Source organism: Carcharodon carcharias, chromosome 19, assembly GCF_017639515.1.
Source record: "Carcharodon carcharias isolate sCarCar2 chromosome 19, sCarCar2.pri, whole genome shotgun sequence".
Lineage (NCBI taxonomy): Eukaryota > Metazoa > Chordata > Chondrichthyes > Lamniformes > Lamnidae > Carcharodon > Carcharodon carcharias.
Window position 1 is genome coordinate 43,119,424 of NC_054485.1, and position 24,201 is coordinate 43,143,624.

Below are 24,201 nucleotides of genomic sequence, written 5' to 3' on the forward strand. Positions count from 1 at the left end.
GGGACTGAAGGAAGTAGAGAGAAATATAACCTTAGATGATTAAGTAATACTTGCAATGCAAAAGTCCTAGAGTTCTTGTAGTGCCTATTGAGAACAACTGGCCAGAGTTGGGCACTGGATATGCAGGAGTGGGAAGATATTCTGGAGCTTTGCTTGGTTATCCTCAACAGAGTTTCCCCTCAGGTGTCTAATCAGTTCTCCCTATTTGCGAGAGAGCCTCAGCGTCCATTTTTGTAGGCCTCTGATCAAACGTGTCAAAGTGTATCTGTAGTAATTATGGTTTTATTTAGTATGCAATGTACCTTTAAGAATCAGATGTGTTAAGGAAGATCACATGATCTGTAGTAACCAATAGGAGAGTAGCTTATGCTACCTCAGCAGTCAGTATAGAGATGGAGTAGGAAGCGCACGTGTAGTTGCTGCTGAGTATGTTGTAATTAAACTTTATGTTTCCACCTAAGAAGCATCTGCAGATTAACTCTATCATTAATAGTAGCAACTCGGCCACCCTTACAACAGTACCATAAAATTTCTTACTGTTATCTTGTGTTAGACAGGAGTGCCAATAATATTGGAAACTTAGAGCACAATGTGTCATCCTTTGAATTCAGGCCAGTGATTAGGAGTTTTACCTTGCTTTCTCCAAGCTGAAGAGTCTGGTTTGAAGCATAAAAGGCACAGGACCACTAGAGCACACAATGGTGTTTCTTCTGAATGAACATCTAGTATGGCCCCGGTGTGCAACAGCAATGGAGGTATGTAGGAACAACCCGTTTATGGGTCATCCTGAAACAAGGCTGAACATTGCTCATAATTTCAAATTTCATATGATCTGGGAGTACAACCAATTTCCCCACAACTGGAGATGTTTATGGCATAGAGGTAACTCCCATACTCAAAGAAGGAGGGATACAGAAAGCAGGCCAGTTAGCTTAATATCTAGAGTCATAGAGTTATATAGCACAGCAACAGACCCTTTGACCCATCGTGTCTGTGCTGGCCATCAAGCAGCTATCTATTCTAATCCCATTTTCCGGCACTTGGCTCATAGCCCTGAATGCTATGGCATTTTAAGTGCTCATCTAAACACTTAAATGTTGTGAGGGTTCCTGCCTCTAACACCCACTTAGGTGGTGTGTTCCAGATTCCAACCACCCCCCGGGTGAAAAAAAATGTCCTCAAATCCCTCTAAACCTCCTGCTCGTGACCTTAAATCTATGCCCCCTGGTTATTGACATTGCTGCTAAGGGGAAACATTACTTCCTAGCTACTTTATCTATGCCCCTCATAATTTTGTATACCTCTATCAGGTCCCCTCCCAGCCTCCTCTGCTTGAAGGAAAGCAACCCTAGCTTATCCAGTCTCTCTTCACAGCTGAAAAGCTCCAGCCCAGGCAACACCCTCTCCAGTGCAAACACATCCTTCCTATAGTCTGGTGACCAGAACTGCACACAGTACTCCAGCTGTGGCCTAACTAGTGTTTTAAACAACTTCAACATAACCTCCCTGCTCTTATATTCTATGCCTTGGCTAATAAAGGCAAATATCCCATATGCCTTCTTAAAAATCTTATCTACCTGTGCTGCTACCTTCAGGGATCTATGGACATGTACACCAAGGTCCCTCTGATCCTCTGTACTTTCCTTCTGCCATAGGGAAAATGCTAGAATCTATTATTAAGGAGGGTAAAAGTGGGGCACTTAGAAAATCTTAATGCAATCAGGCAAGTCAACACGGTTTTGTCAATATTTGATTAATTTATTAGAGTACTTGAGGAAGTAACAAGCAATGTAGATAAAGGAGAAACTGTAGATGTTGTGTACTTGGACTTCCAAAAGGCATTTGACAAGGTGCTGCATCAAATCCACTACACAAAATAAGAGCTCATGGTGTAGGGGTAACATATGATCATGGATAGAGGATTGGTCAGCTAGCAGGAAACTAAGTGTAGGGATAAATGGATCATTTTTGGGTTGGCAAGATGTAACCAGTGGAGTGCCACAGTGCTGGGGCCTCAATTATTTACAGTCTATATCAATGACTTGGATGAAAGGACCAAATGTATGGTTGCTAAATTTACTGATGACACAAAGATAGGTAGCAATGTAAGTTGTTGAGAAGACATAATGTGCCGTAATTTCGACTAGTGTCAGAAAGTGCTGGCGCACAGGAAATAGAACAAATAATACCTACTTACCTAGTCTTGAAAATTACGTTGCCACTTCCATTCGCTGGAGCTGCTTGGGGTCCTCCTTGCAGGCCCCAGTGAAGTGTAGCACCAATGGATTCAAGGAGGCCACGCCTCGTTTTTACAGCACTTGCTGCTGTAAAGCAGGTAAGTTTAAAGGGCCAAGGAAATTGACAGACCAAGGAGAAGGCAAGTGCCTAAGGTAAGTGGATAGAATTGGTGGGTGGGATGTCTGGGGGCAGTCCAGGGGGCCGAAAGGGGGTGGGCCAGAGGCCTGGGGGGGTCAAAAGTCTATGGGGGCGGTCCAAGATACCGGGGGGGGGGTGGGGTCTGTGGTACCGGAAGGTGGGGTACAAGGTAGGGGTGGGTCCGAGACATGGTGGGGGTCCGAGGTACGGGGGTGGTGCTTGAGGATGGGGTCAGAGGTTGGTTGGAGGTCTGGGGCATCGTGGTGGGGGGAGGGCTGAGGTCCGGGGGCTGGGGTCCAATGTCCGATGGGGGTGCGAGATCTGGGGGGTTCCAGGGTCAGGAAGGTCATGAGAGGGATCCTTGGTTTGGAGGGATGGCTGGGTGGTAGTCAGAGGTCTGGAAGGTTTGGAGATCCTTGGGGGTGCCCAAGGAAATTGAGAGATATTGCAGACCCCAGCAGTACAGAGTGACCTGGGTGTTCTGGTCCATGAATTGCAAAAAAAGGTTAGTATGTGGGTACAGGAAGTGATTTGGAAGGCAAATGGGATGTGTTGTTTATTGCAAGGGGCATGGAATATAAAAGGAGGGAGATTTTGCTACAGTTGTACAGGGCACTGCTGTGTCCACCTCTGGTGAAAAGTTTTGGTCTCCTTGTTTAAGAAACAATGTAATTGCATTAAGAGCATTGCAGAGAAGATTCACTTTACTGATTCCTAGGATGAAGGGAGTGTCTTATGAGGAAAATTTGGACAGGTTGGGCCTTTATCCATTGGAGTTCAGAAGAATGAGCGATGATCTTATTGAAACATATGAGAGGACCTGACAAGCTGGATGCTGAAAGGATGTTTCCCCTTGTGGGAGGGACTAGAGCTAGGGTGAACAGTTTAAAAAGAGGTCTCCCATTTAAGATGGAGATAAGGAGATTTTTTTCTCTCAGAGGGCCGTTAGTCTGGTGAATTCTGTTCCTCAAAGAGCAGTAGAGGCTGGGTCATTGAATATTTTTAAGGCCAAGTTAGATAGATTCTTGACTGACAAGGAAGTAAAGAGGTAAAGGGAGTAGACAAGAAAATAGATTTGAGGCCACAATCAGATCAGCCATGTTTTATCAAGTGAGGGAGCAAGCTCGAGAGGCCAAATGGCCAATCCCTACTCCTAATTTGTATGTTCATATGAAATGAGCTATATCTGCTATCATTGCTGGCTCTTTGCTAGGTTAACCCAAAACAAACAACACCATCTCACTCTCTCTCTACAGCTGAACGTCTCATCCAGCTTAGTAAATGACTTTTGGAAAATGCTCAAGATCAGACAAAGTGTCATTCTCCTCTTTACCGATAAGAAGTCTTTGTTCTTTATTTCTTAAGAATGGAAGGTGTTGTGATTAGGGAATCATAAAATGCGGACAAAACCACCTCCTGTCACCCCACGATTCTGTCCGCTGGCACAACATACAACCATATTCAACGACAGGGAGACCAGTATGAAATTTCAACATGATCTTATCACTAACCGTTGCCATGGGACACCATATTCAGCAGGTTGTGAACAGTCTCCATTAGTAAAACCTGCTGGCTCTGTAGGACGCTGTTATTTTGCGTGGCTACACTCAGCTGCTTCTCAAGCTCTCCGATAATTATGCTCTGCTTCATCAACAGGTCCTGCATCTCCAACTTCTCTGCTTTTATTGACTGAAGCTCCATTTCATGTTTACCTTCCATTTCCAGGACTTTCTTCTCCAGAAAGCTGAAAGGCAAGAAAATGTCATGGAGAGGATCAATGTCCCTGCAGTTCACTGCATAATGATTTATATATTAAACACATATATTCTGTAAGAGAGGAATCCAGACTTAATAATCCATGCAAGCATTCCTACCATCCCTAAAAGCGTTCAAAATTAGAAAACTTTATTCGTCACTTTTTTTTTGCCAGCAGTCATAACCATCGCTGTAATTCGGAATGGTGTAGGGCCTCTTGCATGTGGGAAATTTGTGGAGAGGGTTAAAGGCTTCAACACTCCCATCACCAGAAGATTCTCTTAGTAGTCTGATCATTGTGCATGACATTTTGTCATGAAATCAGGTGGCTTCCCGCAGCTTATTTTTCTTTTTCATTTTAGTTCGTATAAGACTGATTTCTATCACCTTTCTCCACTTTCCCCTATTGTGTTTCCCTGTGCCATGTTCCATTGTAGAACCCAAGATGCTTGGGCATGAGGACAAGTGCTCGTAGCCGAGTCTTTCCCGCAGTTTTCCTTCTTTCTGCTTGTAATCGTCAAGGATGAATTTGAGGATTAATCTTTGGGAATTACAGGCCTGAACATAAGTCTGTGTTCTGCATTGTGGAGCCACCATATTGGCACAGAAAAAGTGTCAGACTTATTCATGCCCTTGGGCAAGTTTGTGAGATGTGTCTCAAAGGAGCAGGAATAGACCATTGTCTGAATTTTCAATTTAGGGTCGGGAACCCAACGACGGGATAATTTCTGGGTCCTCACCCTGCATCGCGTTAGCATTAGTGACGTGACACAATTTTAAAGCGCAAAGGGATTAATTGGCCCGGGGATGGGTTTGGCACCCAAATATTGGCACCGGGAGTGGCCTAGAGACAGGACCTAGGAACTGAGAGCCCTTTAAAAAGGTGAGTGGCAGCCATGACTGGGTTTTACATTCACTGGTGTAATGAAGCAGCAGCCATAAAGGACCAGCGCTGACACACGCAGGTGTCCACGGACGGTACCAAGGTCCATGTTGCCTCCCTTGAGGCTTTAACCAGTGCAGTGGCAGACAGGAAAGAAATCTTGTTCCCAGCATCTGAAAGAAGAAATGTGCTCAGAGACTACAAAGAGGGCCGAGGTGGACGTGGCAACAGAAATCAGTAACCGGGGAGTGTCCAGAAGCATGTGGGTCTAGCGTAGAAAAAGATTCAATGAGCCAAGGTCTGCAAAGGTGAGAATCAAGTGAAACCTGACTGACAGGCCTCTATCTCTGTCTATCTGAGCATGTACAGCAGCTGAACAGACTTAGTGCCCATAGTTTTCCCTAACATTGTCAGATCAAGTGGCCAGTTGCATTACTGAGACATCAGCAACTCTCACATATGGAGTGCAAGTGAGCAGGGACCATCACTGCAGAATGCAACATCTTACATGAATGTCATGCTGGAATAGGTGAAGGAGGGCAGCCTGCTCAGAAATCATTCTCTGCTCATATTGCTGGAAAAGAGAGGGAAAACTCTTCGGAAATGTCTGAGACAGATGGTGGTGGTGTGCTGGACTGCCACACTCTGGGGCTGGAAATCGCGAGGGTGCCATTGCATCAGGCTGCGGGCCATGGTGAGACAGGAAGCCATGAAAAGCAGGGACATTTGATAGCTCAATCTACAGGTGAAGGGCATGGAGGAAACTCCATGGAAATGCCCGCTGTAGTGGAACAACTGCTGTCATGTAAGGCGTTGGTTCTGTTGAGGCACCTACTGATGAGCCGAGTCCTCATCACGACCTTCTTGTGTTTCCCAAAGAACCAGTTATAGAAATGGCGGAGAGCATTCCAGCCCAGTCCGGCCTCCTTGGCAGGAAAAAATATTCCAGATCCAGCACCATCACATCATTCCTCCACACCTTCCAAGAGCACAGACACACTCACCTTGGTTTGGCCTCAAGCAAGATGAGAATGGGGAGGACTGGGTGAGCAGCACTTCTCAAGTGTGCAGGAAGAGGAGAGTGAGACAGAGTCAGCTGGAGGACATGGGACAGTCACTGGCATGCTCTGCTAGGTGGAAATTCTGTGCCTCAGGTATCACAAACAAGGATGGTTTTTCTGGAGCATCAGAAGCAGATGAGTTCCCCAATGTCGGAGGTCCCTATGGCATCATGGAGCCATGGGCAGACAATGGAAGAGTCCGTGCACAGCATTTGCTCCCAAATGTCTCAAGGTTTTGAGTTCATGGGCTGCTCCATTGAGAGAGCAGTCCATTGAGTCATGGAAAGCCATATGCAGCAGCAACCTGAGTAGATGCAGGAGCACTACACTGACATGCACAGAAAGAGTGACACCATCTGTAGCACTGATGTTCAGTGTCACTGAAGGCGCAAAGATACTTGAAGTAAATGTCAACTGTAACCAGCTGGTGGCCTCATCCAGCATGTAAGGGCACCTTCAAAGGGCTGGGGCATACAAATAGCCTTAAGAGGGGGTCACTTTTTCTTTATTCATTCATGGGATTTGGGCTTCGCTAGCTGGGCCAGCATTTATTGCCCATCCCTAGCTGCCCTTGATAAGGTGGTGGTGGGCTGCCTTCTTGAACCGCTGCAGTCCATGTGGTGTGGGTACACCCACAGTGCTGTTAGGAATGGAGTTCCAAGATTTTGACCCAGCAACAGTGAAGGAATGGCGATGTATTTCCAAGTCAGGATGGTGAGTGACTTGGAGGGGAACTTCCAGGTGGTGGTGTTCCCATCTATCTGCTGCCCTTGACCTTCTAGGTGGTAGTGGTCGTGGATTTGAAAGGTGCTGTCTAAGAAGCCATGGTGAATTCCTACAGTGCATCTTGCAGATGGTACACACTGCTGCTACTGTGCATCGGTGGTGGAGGTAGTGAATGTTCATGGGTGTGATGCCAATCAAGCGGACTGATTTGTCCTGGACAGTGTCAAGCTTCTTCAGTTTTGGAGGAACTGCATTCATCCAGGCAAGTGGGGAGTATTCCATCACATTCCTGACTTGTGCCTTGTAGATGGTGGACAGGCTTTAGGGCGAGACAGAAGGCGAGTTACTCGTCACATGATTCCTAGCCTCTGACCTGCTCTTGTAGCAACAGTATTTATATGGCTAGTCCAGTTCAGTTTCTGGTCAATGGTAACTCCCAGGATGTTGAAAATGGGTGATTCAGCGATGGTAATGCCATTGAACATCAAGGGGCGATGGTTGGATTTTCTCTTGTTGGAGATGGTCATTGCCTGACACTTGAGGGATGATGCTGAAGGCACCAGCATCATCCCTCAACTCCTCAGTCCCTCCAACTCAGAAACCATCCATGCCGCAAGGCCCTGTGAGAGAGGCTGCCTCCGCAATGAAGCAGAAGCAGCAGACTGAGGAGCAGTCCCCAAGAGCACCTCTCTGAAGAAGATGGAAGCCACAGGCATCACAGCCGAAAGCAGAGACAAGGGAGCAAGCTGCCCCTAGGTCATCCTCAGTCACAGGGAAAGCACCCCCTGTAGAGGCGGATGGGAACACAATGTGTTACATCGTTAGTTGTGCTTTTTGGGTCACCTGGGTATGTTTTCTCAATTGGTTTGTTCAAGAACTTTATAATAATTATAATAATAATAATGCCTTCAATCAGACTTGTGTCTTATTATTGCTTGATGTCACAAGGGATATAGAGTTGATTTTACAGAGTGTGGTGGTCCCCACACACTGCCCCCTCCAACTGAAAAGTCGGGAGGAGCTCGCCCAACAGAAGAACAGCTGTCCCATAGCCATTTAATGACATATCAAGGGCCAGCAGCATCACCTGGAATGGTGGCCACTGTCGGTACTGCACTCGGGTTTTGAGGAGGAGAGCTGAGCTCGATTGTGACTTAAATGTTTGAGGGCTCACCAGAGACATGCTGACAGGCCTTGGCAAGGGATTTGGGGGGGTGGGGGGGGGGGCAGGGGAATGTGGGGCAGGGGTATCGAAGTGCAAGAGAGCAGGGACCATCGCTGCAGAATGCAACATCTTACCTGAATGTCATGCTGGAATAGGTGAAGGAGGGCAGCCTGCTCAGAAATCATTCTCTGCTCATATTGCTGGGAAAGAGAGGAAAAACTCTTCGGAAATGTCTGAGACAGGTCGTGGTGGTGTGCTGGATTGCCACACTCTGGGGCTGGAAATCACAAGGGTGCCATTGCATCAGGCTGCGGGCCATGGTGAGACAGGAAGCCATGAAAAGCAGGGACATTTGATAGCTCAATCTACAGGTGAAAGGCATGGAGGAAACTCCATGGAAATGCCCGCTGTAGCTAAACAACTGTTGTCATGTAAGGCGTTGGTTCTGCTGAGGTACTTGCTGAGGAGCTGAATCCTCATCAACATCTTCTTGCTCCTTTCCCAAGAACCAGTTATAGAAATGGCAGAGAGCATTCCAGCCCAGTCCGGCCTTCTTGGCAGGAAGAAATGTTCCAGACCCAGCATCATCACATCATTCCTCCATACCTTCCAAGAGCACAGACACCCCTTGGTTGGGCCTCAAGCAAGATGAGAATGGGGAAGACTGTGTGAGTAGCACTTCTCAAGTGAGCAGGAGGAGGTGTGCCACCCTGCTGCTGGTAAAATTGCAGTGGGGGCAGGGGTATATGGGCAGGTAGGCAGCAGGCAGGGTATGCACTGAATTTTACATGTTCCCCCCTCGCCCACCTTCAAACCAGCCGATGGGGAGCATAACTCCAGCACATGGAGTTAAGAGGGAGGTAGCAGGAGGGGCCTGAGTTTGCTGTGGTGCTATGGTCTATGTTGTGGGTGAATGTTAATGATAGAGACCCCATTCTCTATGGGAAGGATTTTCCCCTTGTTGGGTGGGCCCAGGGGCACCTGCAAAATGCCTGTGATTGGACCCCCGACCGTGATTCCACGCTGGCTGGGCAGTTAATAGCCAGCCAGCATGAAAGGCACGCTGAAATGCTCAGCACTGCCAGGGTGGGGGCAGGAGGAGTGCAAGTGCTAAAGTCTGTGCACTGAAAGCTCCCTGAAGGCACAGAGCTGCCTCAGGGAGCTGGCGAATTTTAAATACAAAACTAAAATTTTACAAACGATATAAACATGTCCCCACATCTGACTCAATCACATGAAGAGGGACGTGTAAACAATGATGTTAAAAAGTTTTTATTTTTTTTTAGTTACCGTTGGAAACCTCTTCCACGGGCGGATGAGGTTTCCTAAAAAATGCACCTGGCCTATTCACCCACCCACCGACCGAATGGTTGAGCATCAATTAATTGCTTGAGGGCCTTAATCGGCCTCTTAATTGTCGGTGGGCACACTGCCGCCTCTCACGCGCGCCCGCCAACTGAAAGTGCTCGATGACGTTGGGATGCTCCTGATCAGGTGGGGCGCATGCCCGCGGGGTGAAAAATTCTGCCCTATGTTTTTGTGTGGCAATGGGATTCTTCAGATTTTTGTGTTTGTCTTGCTGGATGATTTATCTCTTTGATGGACAGTGAGTTACAGGGTTATCTATCATTACGGCTGTGGGTTGTCCAAGCGAAACATTGTTGAATTAGCACAGCCCTTGCAGCCATCTAAGCCTGCCAATCACTGTGAGGCCTGGGACGGCCTGGGCAGCCATCATCTGTAGCTTGGGCACTAAGCACCTCTAGAGCGCACCCTTTGTCCTCCTTCACCAAAGATGAGTGGTGTTCCATGGTCCTTGTCTTCATCCAGCTCTAGTGGTCTTTGTATAGTCATATTGTGCAGCACATAGCAAATAACCACATTGTGACACCCTGGCTGGCTTGTACTGGATGGCACTACCCGACTGCTTGGGTTTTGAAAATGCAATGCTGTACTGACTAACTGGCTTGCCATAGTCATGTGACTCTGCCTTGAAGCACTCTGCCTCTGGGGCAGATATCTTAAGATCAGTTCAATAAAGACTTCTCACAGACACACACTAAAGAAGATTGCTGTCCTTTGTGAAGATGGATTTAAAAAATATATTTTTGGGAATGTGGTAGCATTGTATAAGGAAGGTTGTAAGTGTAATTAAACTGGGGGAAGGTTAGTAAAGACAGCTTGTCTGTGGGAGCAGAGAAATGAAAGGTAAAAGTGCTAACTGCATGCATTTGTAACAAGAAGCTCTGGTGAAGTTGAATGTACGTGTAAATAGGTTTGGTTTGAAGTTCTGTTGACGGGTCATTCGGACTCGAAACGTTGGCTGTGTTCCTCTCCGCGGATGCTGCCAGACCTGTTGAGTTTTTCCAGGTATTTTTGTTTTTGTTTTGGTTTGAAATTTGCATTATAAATAGGAACTTGACTTTTCAGCTGTTAAGTTTCAAAGGGAGTTTAGAAGTGTCAGGGACCTTTACAACTTACAAAGGCTTCATAGATAAAGAGGGAAGATTGTTAAATTATATTTTACCTGAAAGTGGAGGCAATAGGAAGACATGAAAGTTGTTTATATTTTGGAAAAACATGAGTTCAAAGGGGTGCTTAAAACAATGGAGCCTAAGATCAATGGGGAAAAGGATATTTAAGGAATATGTTTAGTTGAGTTGTGTTGTCTATGTGGGGGAGATGTCCTGAGACCAGATCTGTGTTGAGAAAACTTGTGAATTTGAAGCAGCTATCCAGGGCCAGAGCCAGAATAGTCTTTGTTTTCAGAAAGCAGTCTGTTTCTGAACTTCTTTCGGTTTTCCACAGCAGAGCGGAAGAGAGTGAGAAGTGTGAGGTATAGTTTATTACAGTAGCAACAGTCTTGCCTTGTATAAAATTACTGGATTGCTGTGGTTAAAAAATCTATAAAAAATATCTATATTGCCAAATAGTTTGCCTGCATGTTCTGACCAAGTGGTTTTTTGGGGGGGATTGTTTTCTAAGGCTGTTTAACTGTGTAATTTTAATCTTGTGTACTTAAGTATTTTTTTTACTTTTGTTAATAAATCTTCTAATTTTAAAATCCTCAAAGTGTTATTGAGGTTTGCGCTTCTGGGATTAGTAATTTCCCCCTCGTTTCCAAAAACAAAAAAAAAAGTTATGATCAGTAAGACAAGCTCCCTCTGGGATTTGGCCTGCTCAATGAAAAACATTGCCTGTGGTCATAACACTTTATACTTGAAAGACCGACCAGTCAAGGCAACGCAAGTGCAATTTCAAGCTGCCAATGGTTTGTTCAATGCAAGTTCATATTCAGAGATGGTTTTGGTTGTAATGCTTCTTTGCATCTGTGTATGTGCACTGTAAGGGCATCAGAAGCCGCCGTCTCAGAGGTTAACCCTTATCCCCAACACCCACCTACAGAGTCTGGATGTTGGCCTGAAGTGTTGCGGCGCCAGGCAGGATAAAGGAAGCATGACAGTTATCAGAGAACTGAGCACAGACCTGCAAGATGTGCTTGCTGTGGTCACAGACCAGCTGCACATTCAATGAGTGGGCGCCTTTACTGTTCAGGAATCTGGCTGGCTGGTCTATCGGAGCCTTGATGGCTATGTGGGCACAGTCAATAACGCCCTGAACCTGAGGGAATCCAACGATGGTGGCAAAGCCCACGGCACCTCTGTCTGCGCTGGTTCATTTATCTTAAAATAGATGTAGCCTCCAACCTCCAGAAGAGGCATCCAAGGCCTCTCTGATGACCTGATGAGCTGCCAATTGCAAGATGCCACCCAGGTCCACATCTGATCCTTGGAACAACCTCAGATGCATAAAAAAATTCAGGGCAATACTGACCTTGAGGCTGCAGGTAAGGGATTATCATGAGGGCCACAAGGCATCAGGTCATTGTGGACCAGAGTGCAAATGGCAGGGACCATCTGTCTGAACAGGTGCAATATCCTATGGCACCCTGTCATTTGCAAATAGCTGGTTTGCTTGTGGTACACCTGACATGTTGGGTTGCGCCGCCTTCCCCATGTGGTCCCGTTCTGCGCTGCTCTGGCCTCTTCCTGACTAGGAGGATGCACCTGCTGAAGCTGCTCCTCACTACACTGTCAGAGTAAACTGCTCCTATTTCAACTCCCTCACCTACCACTCATTCAGCAGGGCTTCCTCTACCAACATATGCTGTCCAAGTGATGCCTGTGGCTTCATGACCCCCCAAGGAGTTCCACCATCTCACTGTTCACAAACACAAGCTGTTCAGCACCAGCAATATGGCAACTCTGTGCCGCTGGTTGAGCAGCTGAGCATAATTTTCTGCTTCTTAAGTACGTGCACCGGTGCATACATGGTTCCTCTGCGTGTTCATGACAGGTTCACTCTGACAAGTCCTGGACACTGTGTTCCCCATGCCTGCTGATTGAAAACTTCAAACTGCTCCTCTGAGGCCTGAAAATGTGCTCAGCAAACAGTTAATTGGAAGCCTGTGGGTTTCCAGCTCCCCTCCTCCCACTAAAAATCGCCTTGTGTTCTGGAGGCATTGGGAACATGATTTTCAATGCATACCTGTACCCACACTCGACCTCCATGATCATTTGAAAATTTAACCCCATTTGTCCTATTGAGTCTATGAGTGAAGACAATGCCAATTTACAGTGACGTGAAATTTGATTTGACAGGATGATAAGAGGCACAACATACCTTGTATTTGTTTTGTGCAGAGTTATAAGTGTATTGTAAGGCAGTAAAAGTTAGAGTATTTAGAGAATGTAAAACCACAGAAAAGAAAAGGAGGCAGTTTATCATTGTCATTCAACCCATGTTGTCCAAATGCAGTGAAACGCATTCCAACTGGTGTTATTCTTTGTGAAATGCACATGAAAACATAGCTTAAACAAAGAGAGTCTGAAAGGACCAGATGTTCAGTATCACGAAAGTAGCTCAATTTCAAATCGACAGTAGGATCATGTTACCCAGGCTGAAGCAATACTGAATCAACTAACTTCTAATGCACTTATTTCATAGAGTCAATAATATATACTCTAAACTTGTCAATTATCACCTAACTGCAGCATTTGAAGCATTAGAAGTAGTTAGGAGTTCTAATAAAAAATTATGATTGTGAATGGAGCTTGTAGCACTGAGGTGAATCCACCATTTATATTTGCAAGTTAAAATGGGCTAAAGCTGCGGTTCTTGACAAAATGAACTGCTCTGAATGGTCTTTTGTCTAATGGAAAGGCAAAGGGTTCATAAATTATCAGCCAGCCATGCAGCAGATTCTGCCTGGCATTGAATTATGCGTGTGCAGAGGTTTGTTGGAACGATATACAAACCATGATTTAGCTAGGAACATGGGAACAAGTGCACTAGGCCATTCACTCCCTCATGCCTATTCTGTCAATAAACCTCAACTCCATTTACCTGTCTTTAATCCATAGCCCTTACCAAACAAAAAATTATCGACCTCAAGTCTTGAAAATTTCAACTGATCCAGCATCCACGGCTTTTTGAGAAGGGGTTTTTCACGTATTCACTACCTACTGTGTGACAGAGTCAAGCCTCAAGTACTCTTTCATTTTAGTCCTATGGCTTTTTGAATTATAGGTTGCACTGAGCTCAGGAGAATAAATCTCAGGGGCCCTTTGTTTCTGTCTATTTTATCTGGAAGCTCTTCACCTTGCCTCGCAGTTTGAGTTTTTGGCTGCATCATTGACAATGCCAGCTGCATTTAAACGCACCTGTTCTTTTCATGGAGTTTGGTAATTTCCTGTGTCTGCACCATGATTTCTTTCTCCAGTTTGTTTGTTGAAAGCGAATTCTCCAACAGCTGGATTTCAAGCCGCGATGTCTGATTCAGAACCTTAAAAATAACGCAAGTAATTATTGAGAATGAAAAGGAACTGTTCTCAATTGAGCCAGGATTAATACCTGCGAAGCTTTGGGGTCCTTCTATATTAAACAAAAAACTTGAAGCAAGTGCTGAATACAGCCAGGTGGCTTTGCTAATCTTTTTTTTTAATTGCTCGCGTTTGTACCACTTGAAAAATAGACAGCAACCTTCTTAGTGGAACTCAATGAAAACGTGATGAAATACTGTGGATGCTGAAAACCTGAAAGAGAAACAGAAAATGGGTCATATGGGCTCGAAATGTCAACTCTGTTTTTCTCTTCACAGATGCTGTCAGAACTGCTGAATTTTTCCAGCATTTTCTGTTTTTCTTTCAATGCAAACGTGTATTTGTTGCCATTTCAGAAGTCATTTGGGAGACTGATTTGGAGGCAACTAAATACATAGGAGTTGAGTGAGCTACAACTGAAAGGAGACCAAGTATCAGAAAGAGAAAGAGACAGTCAAAGCAAATATAAAACAATTTTGATATTTTTACCAGAGATCTAGCCACATAAATTTCAGAGTTTTCTGCTTCTGCACTTGTTATTCCATAATTTTGTAACTGGGTAGCAAACTGTGGGCTAATAACAGCTTAAGTACAGACACTGACCATAATGGTCCAGGTCTTCTGGTCAGTGGCACTGCTGGGCACATTGCTGCTGCCTGCAAAGCTTTCTACGCCCCAGGGTTCAGTGGGTGGGGGAGTGGATGTGTGGGTGACTGGTGGTCAGGTGGGCAGTCGGGTCAGATGGGCAATCGGGTTGGGTTGGGGGTAGTTGGGATGGGCTGAGTTGGGAGATAGTCGGGTTGGGGGGTGCTGCTGTCAGTGGGGTAGCTGAGTCTGGTTAGAGGGGTAGTCAGGTCGAATCAGGCTGGTCATGGGGGTAATAAGCTAAAACACTAAGACTCCTTTCAAGCGAAGCAGCATTTCTCTTGCACTTCCCTCAATTTAGTCTATTGCATTCACTGCTCCCAATGCGGTCTCCTCTACATTGGAGAGACCAAACGCAGACTGGGTAACCGCTTTGCGGAACACCTTCGGTCTGTCCGCAAGCATGACCCAGACCTCCCTGTCACTTGCCATTTCAACACACCACCCTGTTCTCATGCCCACATGTCTATCCTTGACCTGCTGCAATGTTCCAGTGAAGCTCAACGCAAACTGGAGGAACAGCACCTCATCTTCCGACTAGGCAATTTACAGCCTTCTGGACTTAATATTGAGTTCAACAATTTCAGATCATGATCTCTCTCCTCCATCCCCACCCCCTTTCCGATCCCCCCCTTTTCCAATAATTTATAATTTTTAAAAAAATATTTTTTTATCTTCCCACCTATTTCCATTATTTTTAAATGTATTTCCATCAATTGTTTTATTTCTACCTTTTAGCCTATTTCGATCCCTTCCCCCCACCCCACCCCACCCCCATAGGGCTATCTGTCACTTGCTCTTCCTGCTTTCTACCCTTAATGTCATCATTAGCACATTCTTCAGCTAATGTCACCACTGTCAACAATCCTTTGTCCTTCTGTCTATGACATCTCTGGCAATCTCTTCTTTGCCTCCACCAATCACTGGCCCTCAATCCAGCTCTACCTGTCCCAATCCCCTCAATAGCTTATATTTCAACTCATTTCTATATTTCTTAGTTCTGAAGAAGAGTAATACAGACTCGAAACATTAGCTGTATTCCTCTCCACAGATGCTGTCAGACCTCCTGAGTTTTTCCAGCTATTTTTGTTTTTGTTTCGGGAGGGTAGTAAGGTTGGGTTAGGGGGTTAGTTCTGATGCTCAGTTCAATTACACTGGCTAATCACTGAGTTAGGCTAGGTATTAACCACCATAACATTTCCATGGTAAGCATCCAGATATGTTCTGTGTATCTGGCCCAAGTCTCTGACACTGAAATCAGTATTAGAGACTTTAGTGGAGGGTCCTGGACAGTGGAACTCAGCTCATCGGAGATTTAAACACATTTCAGTACATGTGCATTTGCCATAAATTCTTCAGAGTCCCAAAGCACAACAGCAACTTAAGTCAAGATTTTGCTGCTCTGGACATGGGATGATTGGAGCCAATATTTCCAATTGTCATGAACTTACATCCTGTGTCAGGATTTTGTCACACATTGTGAGACTTAGTGTTGGCTGAAAAATAGGGTCAATTTTACCACTACCCTCCTTAATGGGTAGGTTGAGGTCAGATCAGGTGTAAAAAAACTTTAAAACCTCTAATCCAACCAGAACTCACTCTGTTCTGGGTTTAATGGCAACGAGATAGAGGAGGCATCCAACCCAATCTCATGAGGCATATTGGCCATTTAAAAACAGTATTATAATGAGGCAGGGAGCATCACCTTTAAGACCCCTCAAAGATTTGACCATGGACGTCTTGTGGTGCAATGGGTAACTTCCCTGCCTCTGAGCCAGAAGCTCTGGGTTTGAGTCTCACCTCAAGGAAGGTGTGTTCAAAAAACAGGCAACAAGTTGAGTATAAACCTGCAAATCCTCTGACACATGCCAATGGCAGGCAGTAAGGGTGGGAGAACTTCCATGGAAAGAACATTGGAGCTTCTAACTTCCCTATTCATAGCTCTGGACTACAGCATGCATGTAAAAGTGCATGTTGCCACAGCAACTCGGAACTCTCTGAGTCAAATGTAACACATTACCGCCACAGATTTAACTCTGGTTAGGTGGATTTATTTACCCCTGTGTTGAAACAGCCTCTATATTTTATTTCATCTGGAAAATTGAGGGCAATGATCCTTCTGGGATCTTAGTGCATCTTCTGGGCCTATTTTCACTGATCTATCCTCACCACAAGCCTGGCAGCTCAAGGGAGGTGAGAACTGCCTTGTGGAAAAGGTTAGTTCATTTTCATGGAACAGGTGGAGCGGGAGTGCTTCTTCCCAGTCTCCAAGGCTTATCAGCTTCCTTGCGATTGGGACCATCTCCACCACCCATCTCTGATCTGAGATTGGAGTTGGGGATCATACTGGAGTTGGAGATCACCTACCACCTCTACCTACCACCACTATCACCCATACTCCCACAAGTTTCCTAGCGGCTCCTGACCCCTTCTCTGGAATGTTCATCACCTAATTGGAAGCAGATCTGTCAATCAAGCTATCTTCCTGGAGGTGATCTGGTCAAAAAAAAAACACTCTATAGAATTAAAACTTCCTGAGCTTCCAGTTTTCCTGACCAAAATGTTGCATTCCCCCTGTCAGAAGACCCACCCGTGACATTATAGGGCCAGTGTCTGCTTACATTATTTGTAATGGGTAACACTGCCATGTCTGTTTTCAGACTTCCCAATACTACTGTGGCCTGACTGCCATTTTTTTTCCACGCAATTTTGTGTAGAAAGGTCTTATTTTTAATTTAAAGAAGAAAGGCTTTCATTTATACTGTACCTTTCACGTCCTGAAATCAGCCCAACCAATTAATGACCTTATAATGCAGTTAATGATGTTTTGCTGGCAGAGATACAACAATTAAATTGTGCACAATTAGGTCCCATAAGCAGCAACAAGACAAATGCCCTGATAATTTGTTTCGGTGGTGCTTATTGAGGGATAAATGTGCTGGAACACAAGAAGTACTCTTCTTATCTTCTTCAGATAGCACTCTGAGATTTTTAATGTTCACCTGGAAGATCTGTCAAAGTGCCAGTTTAATTTCTCAGTCAAAAGACAGTACCTTCAACAATGCAGTGCTGAAATGTTTGCCCAGATTAGGTACTCAAGTTCCAGTGATGGCATTTGAACCCATGTACTTCTGATTCAGAGTTAAGTCCTCTACCACTGGGCCAACTTTCGATTTAAGTATTTATTCTAACTAATTTCAGCCTCCTTCAGCTCCTGAGCCTTTCCCCACTCTTGACTGACCCTACTCTGTCACACAACAAAACTCTTCCATCTATTTTGGCCTTAGCTCTGCTTGTCTTGTCTGTTTCCCTTTGGCCTTTTCTGATTTCCTGCTTTTCTTGCCACCAATCCAACACATCTTGAATCCGCCACAGATCTTGGCCCTTCCCTGGTGACCTGCTTGTTGTTCTGCCCGCCTCCTTGGGTTCCTTGACCATTTTCCTCTTGTTCCTGGCTCCACCATACTACCCTGCAGCTGTTACCTCTGACTCCCTCAGCTCCCCTAACCTGTTTCCTATCCCCAACAGGTTCCACTGCCTCTTCTAGTCTTCCTCTGGTGATTGTGTTTATTTTTAGATAAAATTTACATTTTGTCCACACAACATTTTGAAACATTTATTGTGTTTTCTAACATCACGTCAACCAACACATTTCAGTATTACTTCATCTGCCATATATATAAATGAGACAGTGCTTTGTAAACTCCTGGATTGTAAACAGATGTAATTGTAACCCATTTTCCTTGGGCAATGCTGCAGGACTTCCATGAATAATGACTCATTTACGCCTATAAATATTCAAAGAATGAATCTGGAAATTTCTAATTGTGTAATCCTGAAGTTCTTCCATATTCACCAAGCTCATAAAGTGGAAAACCATGAATCTAATAGAAGATAATTAGCTGCAAGTATGCAACATAGAAAATAAATGGGAGCTTCCCGAAAAATAAAGGACAAGTCAGAAGTACAATACTCAGCTAATAAATGATGATGCAAGGAAGGTAAATGTTTACCTCGAGTGTGTTTCACAAAGAAGAAATTGTGGTCTTAACTGTACGAAACAGAAATTAAACAGTCTTTCATTCGGAAAACAGACAGTAGTCAGAGTGTGCTATGCAAGGAGCAATTAGTAGTCAGGAATATGCATAATGTGATCTTTTTAATCCTATAATCTGGATCATGAGCATTTGCAATTTAAGGCTATGGCTTAGAGGCTTCAACTGTAAGTGGTTGCGATCAAAAGTGCTACTGCTTCAATGCAAGGGCGGCAGATATATCCAAACTTGCCCAACTAAGAATAAATCCAACCTGGTGCATTCCAGTTTCGAAAACAACGTCAACCCTTACTTATTCTTCAAATTCAAATAAATCTCAAAACTGTTTTGAAGTTTGCCACATAATAAGTTGAGAACCACAGAATATTGAGAGCCGGTGAATGATTTTTCTTTAATGCCACTTGGTTAAGTGAAAGGATTACCTGTGTTTCCACATCAGTGAGCTTGCGAGTCTGTTCCGCAGTTTGAGTCAGGAGATTAGTTCCTATTTCTAACATGGCTGCCGTCTGGTTCTGCACCACATTCCTCTGGATCTCCACTATCTCAGTCTTCACGCTGTCCTGAATATAGTTTTCAAGCTGCAATGAAATGATATAAACGACTTTATATAAGCTTATTTAAGATTCAGTATATTAGAAAAATGTACCTGGGTTTCAAGTTGCAATGTGACAGAAAAAAAAAACATATTTGAAAAGTTTAATGGACTTACTGGTGCTGAAGAGAAAGTCTACAACACCACCAATTGGTTTTAAATAACACCTTTAATGCAGTAAGATGCTCCAAGGGGCATTATCAGTCAGAATTTGACACTGGGTCACATAAGGCAATGTTAGTGCAGATAACCAAAAGTTTGCTCAATGAGATAGGTTTAATGGAGTTTGTTAGAAGAGTAAAGAGAGGAAGGAGTGTACCGAGGTTTAAGGAGGGAATTCCAGAGCTTTGAGCTTTTGCAGCTGGAGCATGGTCGTGAATGGTGGAGTGATTAAAATCGGGAATGCTCAAAAGGCCAGAAGTGGAGGAGCTTGAGTACCTTGGAAGGTTATAGGACTGGAAGAGCTTTCCTGTTTCACTATCAGAAGCCCTTTTGATGAGGGATTTTCACCTTTGGGGCCTCTTTCAAAGAGGCAGCATTGATATCAAAGCTCTTTCAAAACAGGAATATCAGCACCAAGAACTCTTACAAAGAACTGAGCAATGAATTTCTATAGGGGGGATTCTACATTTCATTCACCTTACCTTCAGCAGAAGAGCTGCTGAAACAACAGGAATAGGCATAAATTATGCATGCAGTATATTTCAAAGATGGGCTAGTCGGAGATCCAGTGCAGAAATTCATCCCCTAACTGTCAAAGGTTCTGACAATCTCCCTCCACAATGACAGCTTGCCTTGCTTCTTCGGGAATTCCACAGGTCTTATACTGAATTTATAGTGGGAGGCTGGGAGTTCCCATAGGAAATTCCTCCCCAGTAATGTATACATGATTTCAATTTTTGAGTGCATCAGGGATTGTTTCTTAGATCAATAGGTTGTAGAACCTACCTGGGAGCAGCCTATTTTAGGTCTAGTAATGTGTGATGAGGTAGGATTAATAAACGATATTGAAGTTAAGGATCCCCTATTGGATAGCGATCACAACATGGTAGAATTTCAAATTTAGTTTGAGGGCAAGCAACTCGGGTCTCAAATCAGTGTCCTCAACTGTATTGAGGGTTATGCACTATTTAGAATTGAGGATTGGCTAACACACAGAAGACAGAGAGTTGGGATTAATGGGTCTTTTTCGAGTTGGAAAGACGTGACTAGCGGAGTGCCACAAGGACCTCAATTATTTACTATCTATATTAATGATGTGGAGGAGGGAGCAGAGTGTAATATATCCAAGTTTGCTGATGATACAAATATAGGTAGGAGGGCATGTTACGATGAGGACTTAAGGAATCTGCAAAGGGATATGGATAGGTTGAGTAAGTGGGCAAAAACTTGGAGATGGAGTTTAATGTAGGAAAGTGTGAGGTCATGCACTTTGGCAGGAAGAATCAAAAGGCAAACTATTATTTAAATGGAGAGGGACTCCAAAAAAGTACAGTACAGAGGGATCTGGGTATTCTTGTGCATGAAACACAAAAAGTTAGCATGCAGGTGCGGCAAGAAATTAAGAAGGCAAATGGAATTTTGGCCTGTATTGTTCAGGGGTTGGAGTTTAAAAATAGGGAAGTCTTGTTACAACTGTACAGGGTGTTGGTGAGGCTGCACCTGGAGTACTGTGTACAGTTTTGGTCTCTGTATTTAATAAAGGATATACTGCCATTGGAGGCAGTTCAAAATAGATTCAGTTGGCTGATTCCTGGGATGAAGGCGTTGACTTATCAAGAAGCAGGTTAGGCCTTTATTTATTAAAGTTTAGAAGAATGAGGGGTGATCTTATTGAAAGGTATAAGATTCTGAGGGGGCTTGACAGGGTAGATGTTGAGAAGATGTTTCCACTAGTGGGGGAATCTCGATCTAGGAGACGTAGTTACAGAATAAGGGAACATTCATTTAAAACTGAGATGCAGAGTAATTTCTTCTCTCAAAGTGAATGTCTGGAATTCTCTACCCCAGAGAGTTGTGGAGGCTGGATCACTGAAAGTATTTAAAGAGGAAGTAGATATATTTTTGAAATATCGGAGAGTTGAGAGCTGTGAGGAGTTGGCACGAAAGGAGTTGAGGTCTCAGGCAGATTAGCCATGATATTGAATGGTGGGGCAGGCTTGAGGGGCTGAATGGACTACTGCTGCTCCTATTTCTTATGTTCTTATTTTTTGTTTCTCGGTCTATTGGTTATGATTTTAATTTGAACATTTTAGTTTAAGACAGTGAGTGCTCATTTTATTTTATATTTCAGGCAGAATAATCAAATGTCTAATTCAAATTATTTTATTGACCATGTTCCATTAAAAAAAATCATAACAATAATTATTTGCTGTGCTATTGATTGACTTCCAGTCAACGAGATAGCATCTCCACAGTGGCATTGCAAATATTGTCAATGCAAGAGAAACAAATGAAATTAAGCTGCTGGAAACCATTGATGGGAATGAGAGTACAAATCAGTGGGGCTACAAATAAATCTGAATCTGTCCCTTGAGAAACCTAGCTTAGCTGTTCACATTTAGAGCAATTGTTAGCTCGTTTTGGACAGTGCCCAGTTGTATCTCACTAAAAGAAGAAAAAGATATCAGGCCCAGTTCTCCAAGTCTGCTGCGTGCTTTTGGCATGCACCAATTTCACCCCCATAACCTACTTAAGAATCAGCCAGAGGTTAACGGAGTTGTCAAGAAATTTCCTTGGTACATTTGTTAAGCAAAGTTAATAGCTATTAATAAAACTTCACAGACTCATCCAATTCTGTTTGTAGCATTGGCAAAAATATGAAGGAGTTTTACCATTACTTATTGAAAAATTCTTGTGTGGAAAACCAAATTTCTCTTGTCCTTCAACCTGGACAGATTGCATTTAATTGGTAACAAAACGAGTGATTAGCAAGGAAGGGGGGAATGGAGTTGTTCTGGGAACAAAATCTGAGCGCCAACCTGCACTGGTACTTCTGGTTGTGTGGTGTATTGGGCACCCAAAAATGGATAAATATCAGAAATATTACAAGAAAAGGCAGACAATATATTAACCAGTAAAATAAATCTCTGGTTAACATATACAGTTAACTCAGTACAAAATATTAGGTCTGTTTGTCAGACTGGCGAACAGAAGATTCCTGTTGTGTTTTTCATATCCCTATAGCTTGCAGAATTTGCTCTTACAGCATTTTCACAGCATATAACCTATACAACTGCAGCACTATGCCATTACCACATTGAGTATCTTCTTTAGATCTCTGTATGTTGTTGCTGCACAAAACTCACTTGTTTGATATAAATATTGATTATTTCATAGATAAAAGCAAAATACTGCTGATGCTGGAAATCTCAAACAAAAACAGGAAACACTGGAAAACTCAGCAGGTCTGACAGCATCTGTGGAGAGAGAGAAAAACAAAGCTAATGTTTCGAGTCCGCATGACCCTTCTTCAGAGCTAAAGAGAAGTGGAAATGTGATTCGGTTTATACTGTTTAAGGGGGTGGGGCTGGTGGAGCTGAATAGAGGCCAGCGATAGTTGGGGACAAAGGAGGGATTGACAAAGATGTCATGTAGAGGAGACCACATTGGGAGCGGCAGATGCAGTAGACCAAATTGAAGGAGGTGCAAGTGAAGTGCTGCTTCACTTGAAAGTAGTGTTTGTGCCCTTGGACGGTGAGGAGGGAGGAGGTAAAGGGGCAGGTGTTGCACCTTCTGCGATTGCCTGGCAAGATGCCGTGGGAAGGGGATAAGGTATTAGGGTGATGAAGGAGTGGACCAGAGTGTCCTGGAGGGAATGGTCCCTATGGAATGCTGACAGGCAGGGGTGAGGGGAAGATGTGTTTGGTGGTGGCATCATGCTGGAGTTGGCGGAAATGGCGGAGGATGATCCTTTGAACTCGGAGGCTGGAGGGGTGAAAAGTGAGGACAAGGAGGACCCTCGATTATTGATTATGATTATTGAAATGATTATGAAATATGATTATTTCATATCTTTCAGGTACCAGATGCTTAAAATCAACTGAAATGGTGGGAGTGTGGTGGGGCCTGAGTTGCATAGAGCATTACCATGCCTTTCTGTTTCGGAAGCTGGATTTGAATCCAATCCCTGAAACTGGAATGAAAGCCTCTCTCTGAGTTCAGGCACTCTCAATGTAGCTGAAAGATCCTTCCAGATGTCCTCATGGTGCACAAATCATTCCATAATTCAGTGCTAATTGGCAGTCTCACTCAAGAAAGCCCTGAGGACCAATTCTGGGGAAAATAATGATGCAGTAGAATTCATTCTTTTGAGATTGTTGTGAAGGAATATTTTATAACCAGCAATAATAGAGTGGCTCCCTGTATCTGACCTGTGTGCTGATGCAACATATTTAGTGGGCTCTGGGGACTGGGCTCAAAATCTAGAAGAAAACCGATCTTCACCTGAAAGAGTATTAAAAAATTCTTTGAAGGGATAAACATAGAGAAGCTTGACAAACAAGCTGAGAAACCAACTCTGTGACAAGAGTCCGGAACGAATCGAGAAATACACCATGTGTTACAGTATTGCAGAATGCAAATATCTGCACCTTGTTTCTGAATTCTTCAGTACAGTTTATGAACTTTACTGCAGCTTATTTGGGCCACTCACTTCCTCCAAATAAGAGGTGTTGCCATGGGAACCAGTGTGGGTACCAGCCATGCCTGCCTTTTTTGTGGGAAGTGTGAAACATTCTTTATTCCAAGCCTACACAGGTCCGCCCCCTCACCTCCTTTTCCAGAATATTGAAGCTTTTGGCGTAGATTTGAAAATATAATCAACTTTGCTTCTCATTTCCAACCCTCCCTCAATTTCACATGGCCCAGCTCCATTCATATGAACATGGAGCAGGAGTAGGCCATTCAGCTCGAGCCTGCTCAGCCATTCATTAAGATCATGGCTGATCTGATGGTAACCTCAAATCTGCATCCCGCCAACCTGGAATAACTTATCACCCCCTTACTTACCAAGAATCAATCCGCTTCTGCCTTAAAAAGTATTCAAAGACTTTGGGGAAA

At 44.0% G+C, this 24,201-nt stretch overlaps 1 protein-coding gene across 3 annotated transcripts in view; it reads right to left on the bottom strand.

Annotated features, from left to right (window-relative positions):
- The window catches only part of angpt2b (angiopoietin 2b), a 263,137-nt gene that overhangs the window by 127,749 nt on the left and 111,187 nt on the right, over window positions 1-24,201 (bottom strand). For all 3 annotated transcript variants that reach the window (XM_041212758.1, XM_041212757.1, XM_041212759.1), the window contains 3 exons: window positions 18,971-19,126; window positions 13,690-13,811; window positions 3,888-4,120 (listed from right to left, as the gene is read on the bottom strand). In XM_041212758.1, the coding sequence (XP_041068692.1) occupies window positions 3,888-4,120; window positions 13,690-13,811; window positions 18,971-19,126 (511 nt within the window). The remainder of the gene's footprint in view (window positions 1-3,887; window positions 4,121-13,689; window positions 13,812-18,970; window positions 19,127-24,201) is intronic.